At 33.8% G+C, this 14,734-nt stretch overlaps 2 protein-coding genes and 1 long non-coding RNA gene across 3 annotated transcripts in view; 1 reads left to right on the top strand and 2 right to left on the bottom strand.

Moving 5' to 3' along the window:
* Positions 1-2,439, bottom strand: part of CSN3 (casein kappa) — a 15,879-nt gene extending 13,440 nt beyond the window's left edge. Inside the window, exon 1 of the mRNA XM_050791435.1 lies at positions 2,366-2,439. The gene's annotated coding sequence lies outside the window, so the exon portion shown is untranslated. The remainder of the gene's footprint in view (positions 1-2,365) is intronic.
* LOC126955167 (uncharacterized) overlaps positions 1-7,033 on the top strand; it is an 8,238-nt gene extending 1,205 nt beyond the window's left edge. The window contains exons 2-4 of the long non-coding RNA XR_007725820.1: positions 3,982-4,041; positions 5,671-5,896; positions 6,654-7,033. This is a non-coding gene — a long non-coding RNA (uncharacterized LOC126955167). The remainder of the gene's footprint in view (positions 1-3,981; positions 4,042-5,670; positions 5,897-6,653) is intronic.
* FDCSP (follicular dendritic cell secreted protein) lies at positions 6,633-14,734 on the bottom strand. The gene is made up of 4 exons (XM_050791451.1): positions 14,700-14,734; positions 9,620-9,673; positions 7,825-7,857; positions 6,633-6,807 (listed from the first exon to the last, which is right to left on the bottom strand). Exons 2-4 carry the CDS (start codon positions 9,671-9,673, stop codon positions 6,640-6,642), a joined length of 255 nt encoding a protein of 84 aa, XP_050647408.1. The 5' UTR covers positions 14,700-14,734; the 3' UTR covers positions 6,633-6,639.

The raw sequence follows: 14,734 nt of genomic DNA, 5'->3' as shown, positions 1-14,734 counted from the left end.
AGGTACTGGACATTATTCTTTGAGCACATACTTTATTTCAGGTACTGTTTCAGGCAGTAGGGATAAATTAGTACCAAAGCAGGTAAACATCTCTGTTCTTGTGGAGCTCGTAGTCTAAAATTTACTTGAATACTGGTAACATTGGGTATTTCCCATATCTACTGATCTAAGGCAATCTTAGTGAAAGTGTTTTGAGTGACTGGAGTAGATGAACTAGGTGGATTCTATAATGGAGCTATCCAATGCTCTTGTGTTTTCCAAAGAGAAGCAAAAGGAGGATCAGAACTCTCCTGATCTGAAATCTCCAAGGAAGCTGCAATAGTGCTGAACAAGGCCTCCAAACTGAGAGTGTTTATAATTTGGAACGAATCCATCAGTCTTTATCTAGTTATGCATCCATCAATAGGGGGCATGGCCTGATGCTGGAATATCCCTGGATTATGGGAAGAGAACCAACAGGCTTCTCAGTCCAGCTGCAACTTCCCTTTGTTTAGGTCCTGATAATCAGTGTATATTCATACCACCATTCACACAGTGGGACTGGGTAAGAGGCTATTGTGGGTACATAAGTTCACATTTTAAGCATTATAAACAAAAACATTTTGCAATAAGTGACATGATGATTATTGACGCATATACACTCTTTTATTAGTAACAACTTCTTGTTACTCTGTTAATGTTTCTTACATTTGAAATGTACATCATGTCTATTTTATCTTCCTTTGAAGGTATTTATATGCATGTAGTTTTATTTTTTCTGTCTCATTTTATTTATCGGCCACTTCATTAGTACCAGGCTGACCTCAACACTCTATTTTGTTCTTGAAGTACAATAATGTCTGTAACAGTAGCTGCAATGTAAATGACAAACACAGCTTTCCATAGGATTAGTAAGGCATCTGAAAATTGATACTTTAGTGTAGAAATTTGTATGCTTCAACAATCTTTGCTATATGTAAAAACCATGGAAAAAATAGCGTACGATGCTCTTAAAAATGGTCAACAAACTAGAGCAAAGTGGAATATCAAAATTTTACTCTCCTGTAGCCACTTCTGTTAAACAAACAATGCACATACAAACTGTTTGTATTAGAAATAAAGTACTTTTGGGAGTATAATAGACAGCCACAATCTCTGTTTGAGGAGATTTTCTAAGGAGATAGTGTTTTCTCCTGAACACTTACAGAAAGACGATTTTGAGATTGTGAGGAGACATTGTATGTCATCTGGAGCCTAAAGTGAGTGTCATTATGGCTTTAGCATTAACACACACATTAATTTATTCCTCAGTGAGTTTTAGGGTGCAAAGATTTCTGAAACCATTAAAATATAAAGATTTAAAAATACAAAGGATAATCAATTTATGTAAAGTGTTATTTCTCCAACATGATCCCAAGGCCCCTATAATCCTGTCCTATGTTTACTTCATTCTTGTCATTCTTGTTACCATTCAAAATAAACAGCCAGATCAACAACGATCTCTGTGTAGCCAAATCTAATGGGAGCTATTAGATATTTTTCCCACTCAATATTTTAGCAACTCTTGGCATGGTGATTCATTTTTCTGACTGGTAAAACTTTTTGACTTTTCCTTCCTTTTTTTTCCCCTCGAATCACTTAAAGCTGCTCTTAATTTTCATTTTGGTTCCTCTTATTTTCCTCAAACTCTAAATTTAGGAGAACTTTTAAAAATTCTTCCAGCATCCACCACCACTCTATCTTTTCTCCCTCTATCTTTAATGTCTTTCTAGTTGATGTACTCAATTCCTGTAACCTTAAGTATCATCAATAGGCTATTGCCTTCACTGAAATCTAGATTCAAGTATCTAATAGCTATTTTAAAATCTCCATTAGAATGTAAAATAGACATCTCCAAATTATCATGAACAAAGCAGAATCTTTTATTTCCAAACATACCCTGTTTCACTAGTTCTCCACTAATCTCTTTTCTCCTTTAGTAAACAGAGCCATGATACTACTAGTGACTGAAGGGCCATCTAGTGACTCCTATAGGTCATCTTTTCTCTCATCCCTGCAACAACCTGTTAGAAGAATTATTAGTTCTATCTCAACAATATACCCCAAATCTGATACCACTTTCTAATCTGACCTTTGTTGCTTTAGTCCCAACCACTGGTGTGTCACACCTGAACCATCCTAATATTTCTGTTTTTGGTCTCTTTACTTTCACTCTTATCACCCTATAATCATTTTTTACACAGTTATAAAAGTGTTTTTAACATATATCTGACATGATAATTATTCTACTTAAATTCTCAATGGATTCCTAGGCACTTACAATACATTCAAACTTTTTTACCACGGACCATTTCTAAATAATTTGGTCTCTCTTTATCCATCTCACCTTAACTTCTATCCCTTTTACTCTCACTGTGTGCTGGTTTCAATGACCTTTCTGTTCCTAAATGTGCCAAATTCTTTCCTAAATCAGGAACTTCCACTTATATTCATGGTCCCTGGAATGTTCTTACCTCAATTCTCAGAAATGTTCCCTGTATTATTTGGGATTCACCTCAAATGTCTTCATTTCAGAGAGGCTTTCTTTGGCACTTTGTCTAAATACTTCTTCATCATTTTATTATTTTACCTTTTATTTTCCTCATATTACAATATAATTTTTTTTTTTTTACTTATATGTGTTCATTTACTATTTCCTGTCCTTTTACACTAGAAAATAATGGTCCCAGTCTCTAAACCTTTGCTTGGCACATATTAGACACATACTCGTTGAGCAAATGATTAACTCTCTGTACTACTTGTTTAAGTTGCAAATTCCTGCCTAACCCCACAACACAGAGTCAAGATTTTCAGAGCAGGAATGTTCCTAGAAATCTGAATAACAAATAAGAAACTGAATAATTTTTTATGCAGATCAATGTTTTGGAATTACTACTTTCCTCTGGATGAGGCCAGAACCTAGTCAAGAAGAATGTCTAAAATGGGCAGGCATATTATCTGTTTTCCCCTTGAATTCTAACTTCATAGAAGAGTTAGAACATGTAGATGAAGAATGGATTTTTTTGGGCTCTGTTTTCCTGTGAGTGTATTAGAACTGACCTTCCCCTGAGTGTTGGGGAGGCTGGTCTCTAGCTGGGCTCTCATTTAGAGTGACCAGTGGAATTCAGTGTGTCTCTCTGCTCTTATTTCATTCCCGTGCTAAAGTCTTGGATACTTGAGGGGAAAGTAGATGCTTCCTTAAGCAATTGTGGGGAGGATCCAATAGGTGGTCCATGCCTTGCTGTTTGCCTTGCTGTATTGCTGTTAGTGTCCTTCAGCTACCTTGGTTTGATGCCCATGGCTTTGGCCAGGGTTTCAACTCTGCCCGGGCATTATTGAATTGACATAGAATCCTAAATAAATACTGTCTCCTAGATATATTAGCTGTTTTCATAAGGAAATAACTCATGAGGTTATCTTTACTCTGTATCTGCATGAAAAATTGATAGAAATGTTATTTAGTGAACAAGAATATTATTAAGATGTTTATCTTTTGCTTCTCAGGTTAGAGTTTGTTCCTAAGATTAATAGAACTTTATATATTTATTAGAAATATGTTTTAAAGTATTTTACTCCCATCTTTTGCTCTTTTATCTTTGTCTAATGGAAATAAACATCATTAAAAATACCCATTTTCAATAAAATATAAAACAAAAAGAAAACAAAAGCGACAAACAAAAATATCAATTTGAGTGTAGAGCTTATCTAGTAAATGTCTATTGAGCATAGAATTTGTTCCTGTTTCCCCGTCAGTAACCTATTTATCCATTAAAGTTCAACTCAAAGTCACCTGTGGGACCTTTCCTAATTTGTGTAGGCAGAGCTAGTTTCTCCTCTGCTTTAAAACAAAAAGCTCTGTACTTTTTTGAAGCATTTATTACATTTCTTGAAATTTTGTATATGTTTATCTCCCCTATCTAACCTGTAAGATCATTAAAGAGAATCTTTTTTCTTAATCTCCAGTATTTAGCACAACAATATTTTCTCCAAATCTCCGGTATTTAGCACAACAATTGACAAAAAGTAAGTATAGTCATGTGCTGTATAACAATGTTTTGGTCAATGCCTAACTATCTATGATGGTGATCTCATAAGGTTATAATGGAGCTGAAAAACTCTTGTTGCTAGGAATGTCTTGATAATCCTGGCCCTGTTTAGGCATAAGCTAATATGTATGTTTGTGTCTTGGTTTTAAACAAAAAAGTTTAAAAGTAAAAAAAGTATTTAACAGTAGAAAAAACTTATAGAATAAAGATATAAAGAATAAAAATGTATTTGTATCTTTTGTTGTATCTTTATACTCTAAAGATATTTTTATACCTTAATTCATTATTGAAGAAAGAAAAATATGTTTTCATGAATTTAGTGTAGCCTAAGTTTGCAGTATTTATAAGGTTCACAGTAGTGTACATTTATGTCCTGGGCTTTCACATTTAATCACCACTCACTTACTGACTCACCCAGAGCAAATTCCAGGTCTCTAGGTTCCACTCATGGTAAGTACCCTATATAGTTGTACCATTTTTAAAATCTTTTATACCATATTTTACTGTATTTTTCTATGTGTAAATACACAAATAGTCCCTGTTGTTTTATATTTACCTATAGTATTCAAGAATAATGCCCAAATTCACTGGGTGGGGGAAATAGTTAATTAATTTTAATAGAAACAAATCTAGCAGTTAAAGTAGATGACAGAGTTGTTTTTTCTTCAGAAAGTTGTTATGACACAAAATGAGGCAGATGAAATAAAAGCTCTGAGAGTTAAGACGAGATGTCAAGGACTTTTAATGAAACAAAAAACTGGGATAGATTAGATTAGATAGTAGATTAGTGGCACAGTAGATTACTTGCAGAGCTGAGTCTTCCACATTTCAGAGCAACCATTTGTCTTTGGCCCCTCTTCAGGGCTCTGATTGCCTTTGTCTCTCTGCCCCTCTATCTTATTTTCCCATGACTGTCTCTCCCTGGTCATGCAGTTGCCTCCAATCTGTCAGCTGTGAAGTTAGGAAACAATGCCTATAAAATTAATTTACCAAATTGTATTGACGACTGTTTGGTTTTCTTGTTGTCTTTCCCATATTTCAATTGGGATCACTGACTTTAATACCAAGAAATATTTAAATGTTTGAGGTACCTGTAATCCCTGAAAGTGATCAAGGGAGTCAGCCATTTCCCTAGTCAAGTGCCAAGTGGCTCATTAGGCTGACTTTGATTTGTAGCCAGTTATGGATGAATGATGGCAGAATTTCCATTGTTGATGCTAAGGGTCTCAGCTATGAACAATTTAAACTTAAGGTGAAGAAACACAATCTTTATTCAAAGAGAATTTTTCTAATTTCCTGATAATCAGCTTGTGGAGACAAAGGCAGTCATTGTGACCCACTGAAAGGCTTATTGTGCAAGTAGAATCTTGTTGGATGACTTTTGTCACATGCTGTAGGACAGTTTGTTATTATCACCATCTGCCACCTCTTCCTTCTTCAAGATATTGCTGAAGATTGAAAACAAATCAAGTACTTATCATGGAATTTGTGGAAATTAAGAAACCAAGACCTTTGCTTTCATGTTTATTAAAGAAGATCACTAAAGATATTGAATAGAGAATGCTGTGTGCTATTTCAATTACATTTGTTATTCTTTCATTAACAGGAATTTTGATTCTTCAAAGAAGTGGCTCACATTTAATTTTAGGTGACCTGAAATAAATAACAGACATAAGGTTATTAATTCCAATGGGTTATTTTTTTGGAAACATGTACATTTTCTGCATTTTAATGACAACTATTGGCTTAAAAATATATCTAGTTCAAGGACTGGGAAACCATCTGCTCAAGAACACTGAGTAGATGTAAAAAGAAAGCAAAGGTCTTTAGTGGTAAGTATTATCTGAAATATTTTGTTTCCTAGAACAGTCCTCTGGGTTCTAATTTAATCTTAGATAAGACTTTTATATATATTAAATTTTAAATTATTATAGTAGATTAGATCTATAGTCTATGGTATAGACTATATTTCCTCAATTTATCTAGTAATTGACACATCATCCACTTTGTTTTTGATGTGATGAAATGACAGGGGTCACTGTTATAGGTGAAGCATGAAGCCTTTAAAATTTTTTACTATAATGTGACATTCGGAAGCTAAGTTTGGAATTTTAGTATTAGAAAAATTACATGGTTCTCTAAGGACTAAGCTGAAGTCTACTTTAAACTCTAGGCCCATAAATTCATCTACTATGATCTCCACCTTGGTTACTCTGATTCAGTCTAAAATGCAGTTACTGACAATAGTATAAAGAGTTACAAACACTTTGTAAACAATATTTTAATAACATAGGGATTGTTTCTGTTACATCACAACAAAGGAGGGATTGAAAGTGCTGTGCTGATTAGATCATGGAAGGGCACATATGTGTATCTGAGTGGACACACGTGACGGTATCTACTAGAGAAAAACATTAAAACAAATTGAAACTTGAAGGGGCCAACTGGGGACGTAGTTAACATTTCTTTTTCCTTGAAATTATGGATTCCAATCTGCAAACTTAAACTATGATTGTAACTATGTGTACTTACCACATATTTCATCTTCAATTTTATTGTGACTTCTCATTCTTGTTTACTTTTCGCTAGGAAGGGGAGTTGTAGGGACAGATTCAGGTATTGGAACAGGAAAACTACGTCCAAACCTTGGAAATCTTGGATATGGAATTGGTGGAAATGGGCGAAATGGATATGGGTAAGGGAACGCAAGAAACCCTGAAAAAAATTCATCGCTGTCACTGACCTGTTGAAAGAAAGAAGTTAAAGGGTTTATTTTACTTTTTACAAAGAAGAGAAATTGAACAGCTTTGTTTTTTTAAATAATGGGCCTTTATTTTTAGGAAGAGGCTTTAGAAGCTCTAAAATCCTTTATCCTTTCTGTGTGTACTATGGACAGGGAGTTTATTAATTTGCATCATTTAAAAATTATTTAGAAAGGTATGTTCTTGTATCTTTCCACCTTGTATCTTGCCACAAAATAAAGACAAATTTTTCTGGCAATTACTTCTTTACCTACAAGGCCAAGATGAATGTGGTGTTGTAGTACCATAAAATTTCTCCCTTTGCCTTCATACAAGTTCTTTACCCAAACCACATGTGGGAAACAACCTCTCTCTTTCAGTATCTCAGTTCCTTCTTCCTGCTTTCTCTCTCAATTATCTGTCTGTATCTCTATTAGTTTTTGTATTCTTAGCTCTCTGTAGTTTTTGCGATAAAATCATGCTTTCCAGATAATAGGATTTCCATAAATAAAAACAAATCTTTAAATAAGGCTTTCCCTCTTCGAATTTTATTTTCTTTTTATTAAACAATTTTAGTTAACTCTTTAGACTCAAATAATCCATGAGCGAATTTGCCACTGGGAGGATCATCAAAGCCGGCCCACATCTCTTAATGCTCAGGTTTCATTTTTTACTTTTTTTGAAATGAGTTTCATAGAGCTAAGGCCTCTGCCTTAGCTTATGGAGGCCTGAGTTATTAGGCTAGATAAATCTAGAAAAAAATATTGTAACCCAAATCGTCACAGAATGATTTGGATTTCAATCCAATTCTTACCGTGATATGAGATATGGAGATAATTTCCTTTCTATGGGCAGAGCTCACATCCCTGAAGTCTAAACCTCTGTTGAGTGCTAATACCAAAATCTCTTTATGAATCTCTCCACAGTTTGGGAGGTTTAGGTAAATCAATATCTTTAACAACAGTTATGAATATTTCACACATAAAACTTACATGTAAAAAAGAGAAAAGGTAACTTACACTTCTTTTTTCTCGTTCCTGGTCTTGAGAGACCTAATGGTCAAACAGTGAAGTTAATTAAACTCATGCTCATGAAAACACACAAATAAATATATACATATGCATGAGGGAAATAATTTGACAATCTATTACCTAATATTGTTTCATAATAACCATTTTTTTAAAATACCCAGAATTTGTCTAGAAAATGTAGAAATGATTTTCCTGAAAAGTCTTAATATGTATTCTCAAATGGCTCAGATTCACCACTATACCAAATATATGTGGAACTGAATTATGCACTGAATGGTATATGGTTTATAATATTTTCTGGAGTGTAATGATAAAAGGGCATGTGTGTTAGGTATTCTTACAGAATACAGCATGTGAAGGAGAAAAAACCCTGAAGATTCATGAATCAAGACAAAATAAACAGTCATGCATTGCCTAACAGCAGAGATAAGTTCTGAGAAATGGGTAGTTCAATGATTTCATCATACAAACATCATAGAGTGTACTTACACAAAACTAGATGGTATAGCCTACTACATACCTAGGCTAGATAGTATAGTCTCTTGCTCCTAGCCTACAAAACTGTATGGCTTATTACTATCCTGAATACTGTAGGCAGTTGTAACACAATGGTAAGTATTCATGTATCTAAAAATATCTAAGACATATCTAAACATAGAAAAGGTACAGGAAAAAATATAGTATAAAAGATGGAAAAGATACCTATACACTTATATAGGTTACGTGCCATAAATAAAGCTTTCAGGACTGGAAGTTGCTCTGTGTGAGTTAGTGAGTGAGTTATTGCATATGAAGGCCTAGGATATTACTGTTTACTCCTGTGGACTTTGTAAACACTGTACACTTATGCTACACTAACCTTATAAAAACGTATTTTTCTTCCTTTGATAATAAATTAACCTTAGCTTACTATAACTATTTTACTTTAACTCTTTTGTAATAACACTTAGCTTAAAACAAACACATTTTACAGCTGTACAAAAATACTTTCACTCTTTATATCCTTACTCTATATGCTTTTTCTTTTTTACTTTTAAACTATTTTGTTTAAAACTGAGACACAAACATATACATTTGCCTAGGCTTCCACAGGGTCAGGGTCATCAATATCACTGCTTTCCACCTCCCCATCTTGTCCTACTGGAAGGTCTTCAGGGGCAGTTAGACACGTGGAACATTCATCTCCTATGATAATAATGCTTTCTTATGAATACCTCCTGAAGGACGTGTCTGAGGCTGTTTTACAGTTAATGTTAAAAAAATAGTAGAAGGAGTAAACTCTAAATAATGATAAAAGCATAGTACAATAAATACACAAACCATAGTACAATAAATACACAATAATATTTATTATTTTATTATGAACTGTGCTTAATTTTTTGTGCTCTACTCTTATGTGACTGACAGAGGGTAGGTTTGTTTACATCAGCATCATCACAAACACGTGAACACATGACTAATGCATTGCCCTATGACATAATGATGGCTACGGTATCATTAGGTGGTAGGAGTTTTTCAGCTTCATCATGATTTTTTTTTCTTTTTTATTTTTTTAAGAGAGGTAGGATTGCTATGTTGCCCAGGCTGCTTTTGAACTTATGGGCTCAAGTGATTCTTCTGCCTTGACTTCCCAAATTACAGGGAATACAGGCATAAGCCACTGTACTTTGTAGCTCTGTTATAATCTTATGGGACCATCCTTGTATATACGGTTCCTGGTTGACGGAAATATGTGGTACATGGTTATACATAAATATTTTGGAATGTAGAAATCGATACTTACTGGGAAACCAACAGCCACTGCCAGGATGGCTGTGATCAGGAGAACTTTCTTCATCTGCAAAATGGAATAAATAAAATAAAAAATAAGAAGAACTTTCATTTTATTCATAAATATCCTAGAAGTCAACAAAAAGACTGAATTCAAAAGATCCAGTTAAAGTACGAATTATTCGACAAATAGCTCTTTGAGTTTGAGCAAGTCACTTACAATCATAGAGAATCAATCTATTTGTTAATAAAGAACTTTTTTAAGGTCAAATAAAAGGAGCTTTGTAATTTCATAACTATATTACACCGGTTGCTTTAAAAATAAGCATTCACATATTATTTAAGAATAATAATTCCTACGTAACAAACCTACACATGTATCCCTGAACTTAAAATAACAAATAAAAGAATAATACTTCTATGTACTTGTAAAGTACATAGTTCCTGGAAGAAATAATGCATTGGTTTATACAGAGAATGTTAGCTTTGGAAGTAAGAATGTTAGTTTGGAAGTAAGAAGTAAGTTTGAATTTAGTGATCTCAGAAAGTTCAACATTCCTTATACTAATGTCCATGAAAGTAATGTAGCTGACAGATTTATTTGCACTGGTTCCAGGCAACCCCAAAAAGTCCATGATGTGAAGAAGGATCTGTTTTCATGCCTGCTAATACAAAATCCATCCTGCAGTCCATGTATCAAAGGGTAATTTTGACTTTCAAGTTTTATTATTTAATAAATAATAAAGGACTTTTCCAAAGCATTTTATTGTATTTTAATTTTCACTGTAGATTCCTCATCATATCACACACTGTTAAAATGTATCAATTACAATTTCATTAATATTACATTTGAGAAAACTGAGCTAAATTAAAGATTTATTCAATAATTTTATAATGGAGTACACAATGAAACATAGAACATTTGCATTTATAAATATTTGTCATTAATACAATAAATGTGCATATTACTGGATTTCAAATAATAATGGGAAATTTTCTGTATTGGATGGTATCATTAGGCATTAATCCTCTTCTTTGTCATGGTGTGAATGCCATATATGCTAGAGAACATGTGGGGGGTTCTGGGAAAGGCAATCAAGTTGAAAATGTGGATTGGCTATGGGACTTTTCTTGAAGTTTGCCTCATATTTGTTAATTTATTAGTTTATAAAGTTTTTCTTGATAACTGATTAAGTATGAGATGTTATTCTAGGTGTTGCGTATGTACAGGCACACCTCATTTTATTGCACTTTATACATATCTTTTTTTTTACAAATTGAGTGGCAATTTGTGGCAATCCGGCATCGAGCAAGTCTATCAGCACCATTTTCCCAACAGCACGTGCTCACTGCGTGTCTCTGTGTCATATTTTGGTAATCTTAGCAATATTTTGTAGTTTTTAGTATTATAACATATTTTAATATCTATAAGATATTATAAATATGTAATAAGATTTTATTATATCTTTTATGGTGATCTGTGATGAGTGATCTTTGGTGGTGTTACTTTGATCCAATTATTTGGGGCTGTTATGGGAAAAATAAGTGGCAAACTTATTTGACAAATGTTGTGAATGTTTTGATTGCTTCACTCACTGGCCATGCCCCCAGTTATCTCTTCCTCTCCTCAGGCTTTTCTATTTCCTGACATATGAGAATATTAAATTTGGGCCAGTTAATAACCCTACAATACCCTCTAAGTGTTCTAATGAAAGGAAGAGTCACACGTCTCCTACTTTACATCAAAAGGTAAAAACGATTTAGTGAAGAAGGAATGTCAAAAGCCAAGATAAGATGAAAGGGAGGATCTTGCAACAACTAGTTAGCCAAGTTGTGAATGCAAAGGAAAAGTTTAGAAGGACGTTAAAAGTGCTACTACAATGAACGCAGGAATGACAAGAAAGCGAGAATCTTGTTTCCAATAAGGAGAAAGTTTTAGTTGTCTGGATAGATCAAACCAGACAGCACATTTTCTTAAGCAGAAGCCTAATCTAGAACAAGGTCCCTATGCTCTTTAATTATACAAAGCCCTAGAGATGTGAAGAAACTGCAGAAGAAAAGTCAGAAGCCAGCAGAGATTGGCTATAACATAAAAGTGCAAGATAAAGCAGCAAGTGTTGGTATAGAGGCTGCAGCGTTATCCAGAAAATCCAAGAACACTGATGAAGGTGTCTACAATAAGTAATAGATTTTTATTGTGGATGAAACAGTCTTATTTTGGAAAAAGATGCCATCTAGAACTTTCATAGCTAAAGAGAAGAAAACAATGCCTGGCTTCAAAGCTTCAAAGGACAGGCTGACTCTTTTTAAGGGATATAGCTGGTTTCCTAAATTGAAGCCAATGCTCATTTATCATTTCAAAAATCCTAGTGCCATTAAGAATTATACTAAATCTACTCTTCCTGTGCTCTATGGATGGAACAACAAAGCCTGGATGACAGTACATCTAGCAGAGCTTGGGTTACTAAATGTTTTCAGCTCACTTCTTAGGAAAAAATATTTTTTTCAAAATATGGTTGTTCATTGAAAATGCATCTGAGCCCCCAAGAACTCTGAAGCAGATGTTCAAAGAGATGAATGTCGTTTTTCATGCCTGATAACACAACATCCATTCTGCAGCCCATGAATCAAAGAGGAAATTTGATGTTCAGGTTTCATTATTGAATAAATACATTTTGTTAGACTATAGCTGGCACAGGTAATGATTTCTTCGATGGACCTGGGCAAAGTAAATTAAAAACCTTCTGTAAAATATTCACCACTCCAGATGCCATTAAGACCATTTGTGATTCATAGGAGGAGGCCAAAATATCAACATTACAGGAGTTTGGGAGAAGTTGATTCCAACTCTTGTGGATGACTTTGAGGGATTCAAGACTTCAGTGAAGGAAGTAATGTGCAGATGTGGTGGAAATAGCAAGAGAGCTAGAAGTGAAGCTTGAACATGTGACTTAATTGCTTCAATGTAATGGTAAAACTTGAGTGAATGAAAAATTGCTTCTTATGGATGAGCAAAGGAAGTGGTTTCTTGAGATCGAATCTACTCCTGGTGGAGATGCTGTGAAATATTTTTCAAATGACAGTAAATGATTTAAAAACATAAACTTAATGGGTAAAGCAGTGGCAGGGTTTTCAAGGGTTGAGTCCAATTTTGAAAGAAATATTGTGGGCAAAATGCTTCATGTGCTCCAAAATGCTACAGCATCTCATGCTACTGAGAAATCTTTTGTGAAACGAAGAGTCAATCCATGTGTCAAACTTCATTGTTGACTTATTTTAAGAAATTGCCACAGCCACCTTAGCCGTCAGGAATCATCACCCTGATCAGTCAGTAGCCATCAACATCAAGGCAAGACCCTCCACCAGCAAAAAGATTATGACTCAGTGAAGACTGAGATAATTGTTAGTACTTTTGAGCAATAAAGTATGTTTTAATTAAGATTTTTATGTTGTTTTTCTAGACATACTGCTATTACACTTAACATATAATGCTATAGTATAATCATAACTTTTATGTACATTGGGAATCCAAGAAATTCATTTGACCTGCCTAACTGTGATACTCATTCTGTGGTGGTGGTTAAGAACTGAACCTGCAGTATCTCTGAAGTTTACCTGTAATATCAGTTTGGAAAGTCCCTGATTTATGGATCCTTTAAGCTCACTGTTACATTGTTATAGGTAAATACATTACAAAGTTTTCTAAAGATTATTTAATATTTTACATTGAGGAAAATGTCAATTTTTAATGTCATTATCATTTTGAAGTACCTTTGAGATAGTGGAGATTCTAGGGAAATTTTATCACCTTTTGATGTTTCCTATATATCTATGAGACAAAAGAACACAGTGTAAAAAATGTAGCAATGTTTTGATCTCTGCCTTTATTTTCTGATATTAATCAAAACTTGAATTCAAATTCAAAAAAGTACCAGATAATGTAATAATTTTGAGAAGACAAGAATGTAAAATTCCAGTCAAGTTCAGACTTCTACAGGCAGATTGTTAATGTAGGAAATCAAGAGTAAAAAATTATACAAGCACTCACATGCATACACTCACGCATTCTCACAGACACACACATACATATACATATACATAGTCTACTTTCTATGTGCAAAGCATTGTGGTGGGTGCCTTCAGGGATACAATGAGAAAGCATAATTTCTTCCATATGAGACTTCCACATGGAAGACAGTTACAGATATTTCTATAATGCAATACAAAGTGTGATATATACCATATGTAGAAATTGCAAAATATTGGGAGTATTTAGAAGAAGAAAGAGACAGGTTGAGGAAATAGTTTTGGAGAGGATAGAATTCAAGCAGGGCCTTTACAATTTCTTTCAACGGGTTTCAAGAATTATTTAAAACTACATTAAGCAAAGAAGTAAATAAACCATAACACAGACTCTTCCAGATCATATCTTAGAGTCAGGACATAGCATAATTACCAGTTATCTCCTTTTATTTTTATACTTATCAAGTCATGATACCCATGGCAGTTTATTGCTGTGTGCTATAGAATAACTGATACCCCAGATAAATTAGATGCATCTTCCTAGAAAATTAATTTTATTCAAGAATTTATGGGAAAGACAAATGACTTTTATATTAAAATCAACATAAAATGTTAAGGAATGGAATGTAAGTACTGCATATATTTTAAAGATAAAAGAGGAGGCCAAAGAAATTGGCTCTTGCTCAGACGTTAGAGAATCTTTGGCGGTGCATGTTCCCTTTCTTTGCTGACCTGATGGCCACAAAGTTAAAAATAAACCTGAGGCTCTGTTGTCTCACTCTGTCCGCATTCTCCCCAACCAGAGTTCCGCTCCTACAAAGATTCGTTTATGGTCACTCTAAAATATTTACTACAACAAGATAGTGATTTAAAAAAATAAGTTTTGCGAACAGAATACTAAAAGTGATTTTCTAATTACTAAGTACAAATTCAAGCAACCATTACATGACAGTCTCAATAATCTAAATTTTTATGATTTAAAGAAAAATATATGGAGAGATGCTATATATCTATATTTACAAAATAGATATACAATGTTAGTTTACAATGATATTTAAGACCTTTCTTACCTCAAACGTTTCAGTCAGTTCTTTGTCTCCGACGC

Source organism: Macaca thibetana, chromosome 5 (genome assembly GCF_024542745.1).
Source record: "Macaca thibetana thibetana isolate TM-01 chromosome 5, ASM2454274v1, whole genome shotgun sequence".
Lineage (NCBI taxonomy): Eukaryota > Metazoa > Chordata > Mammalia > Primates > Cercopithecidae > Macaca > Macaca thibetana.
Note: the sequence above shows the minus strand (reverse complement) of the source record. Positions and strands in the feature narration are given on the sequence as shown.

What these genes read in the sequence shown, in the direction of transcription:
- FDCSP (XM_050791451.1), bottom strand. Translation starts at nt 9,673, where the DNA reads ATGAAGAAAGTTCTCCTGATCACAGCCATCCTGGCAGTGGCTGTTGGT. An exon ending in CAGTGGCTGTTGGTTTCCCA is followed by an intron (nt 7,858 to 9,619) that starts GTAAGTATCGAT and finishes TTTGACCATTAG; the next exon opens with GTCTCTCAAGACCAGGAACG. An exon ending in AGGAACGAGAAAAAAGAAGT is followed by an intron (nt 6,808 to 7,824) that starts GTAAGTTACCTT and finishes TTCTTTCAACAG; the next exon opens with GTCAGTGACAGCGATGAATT.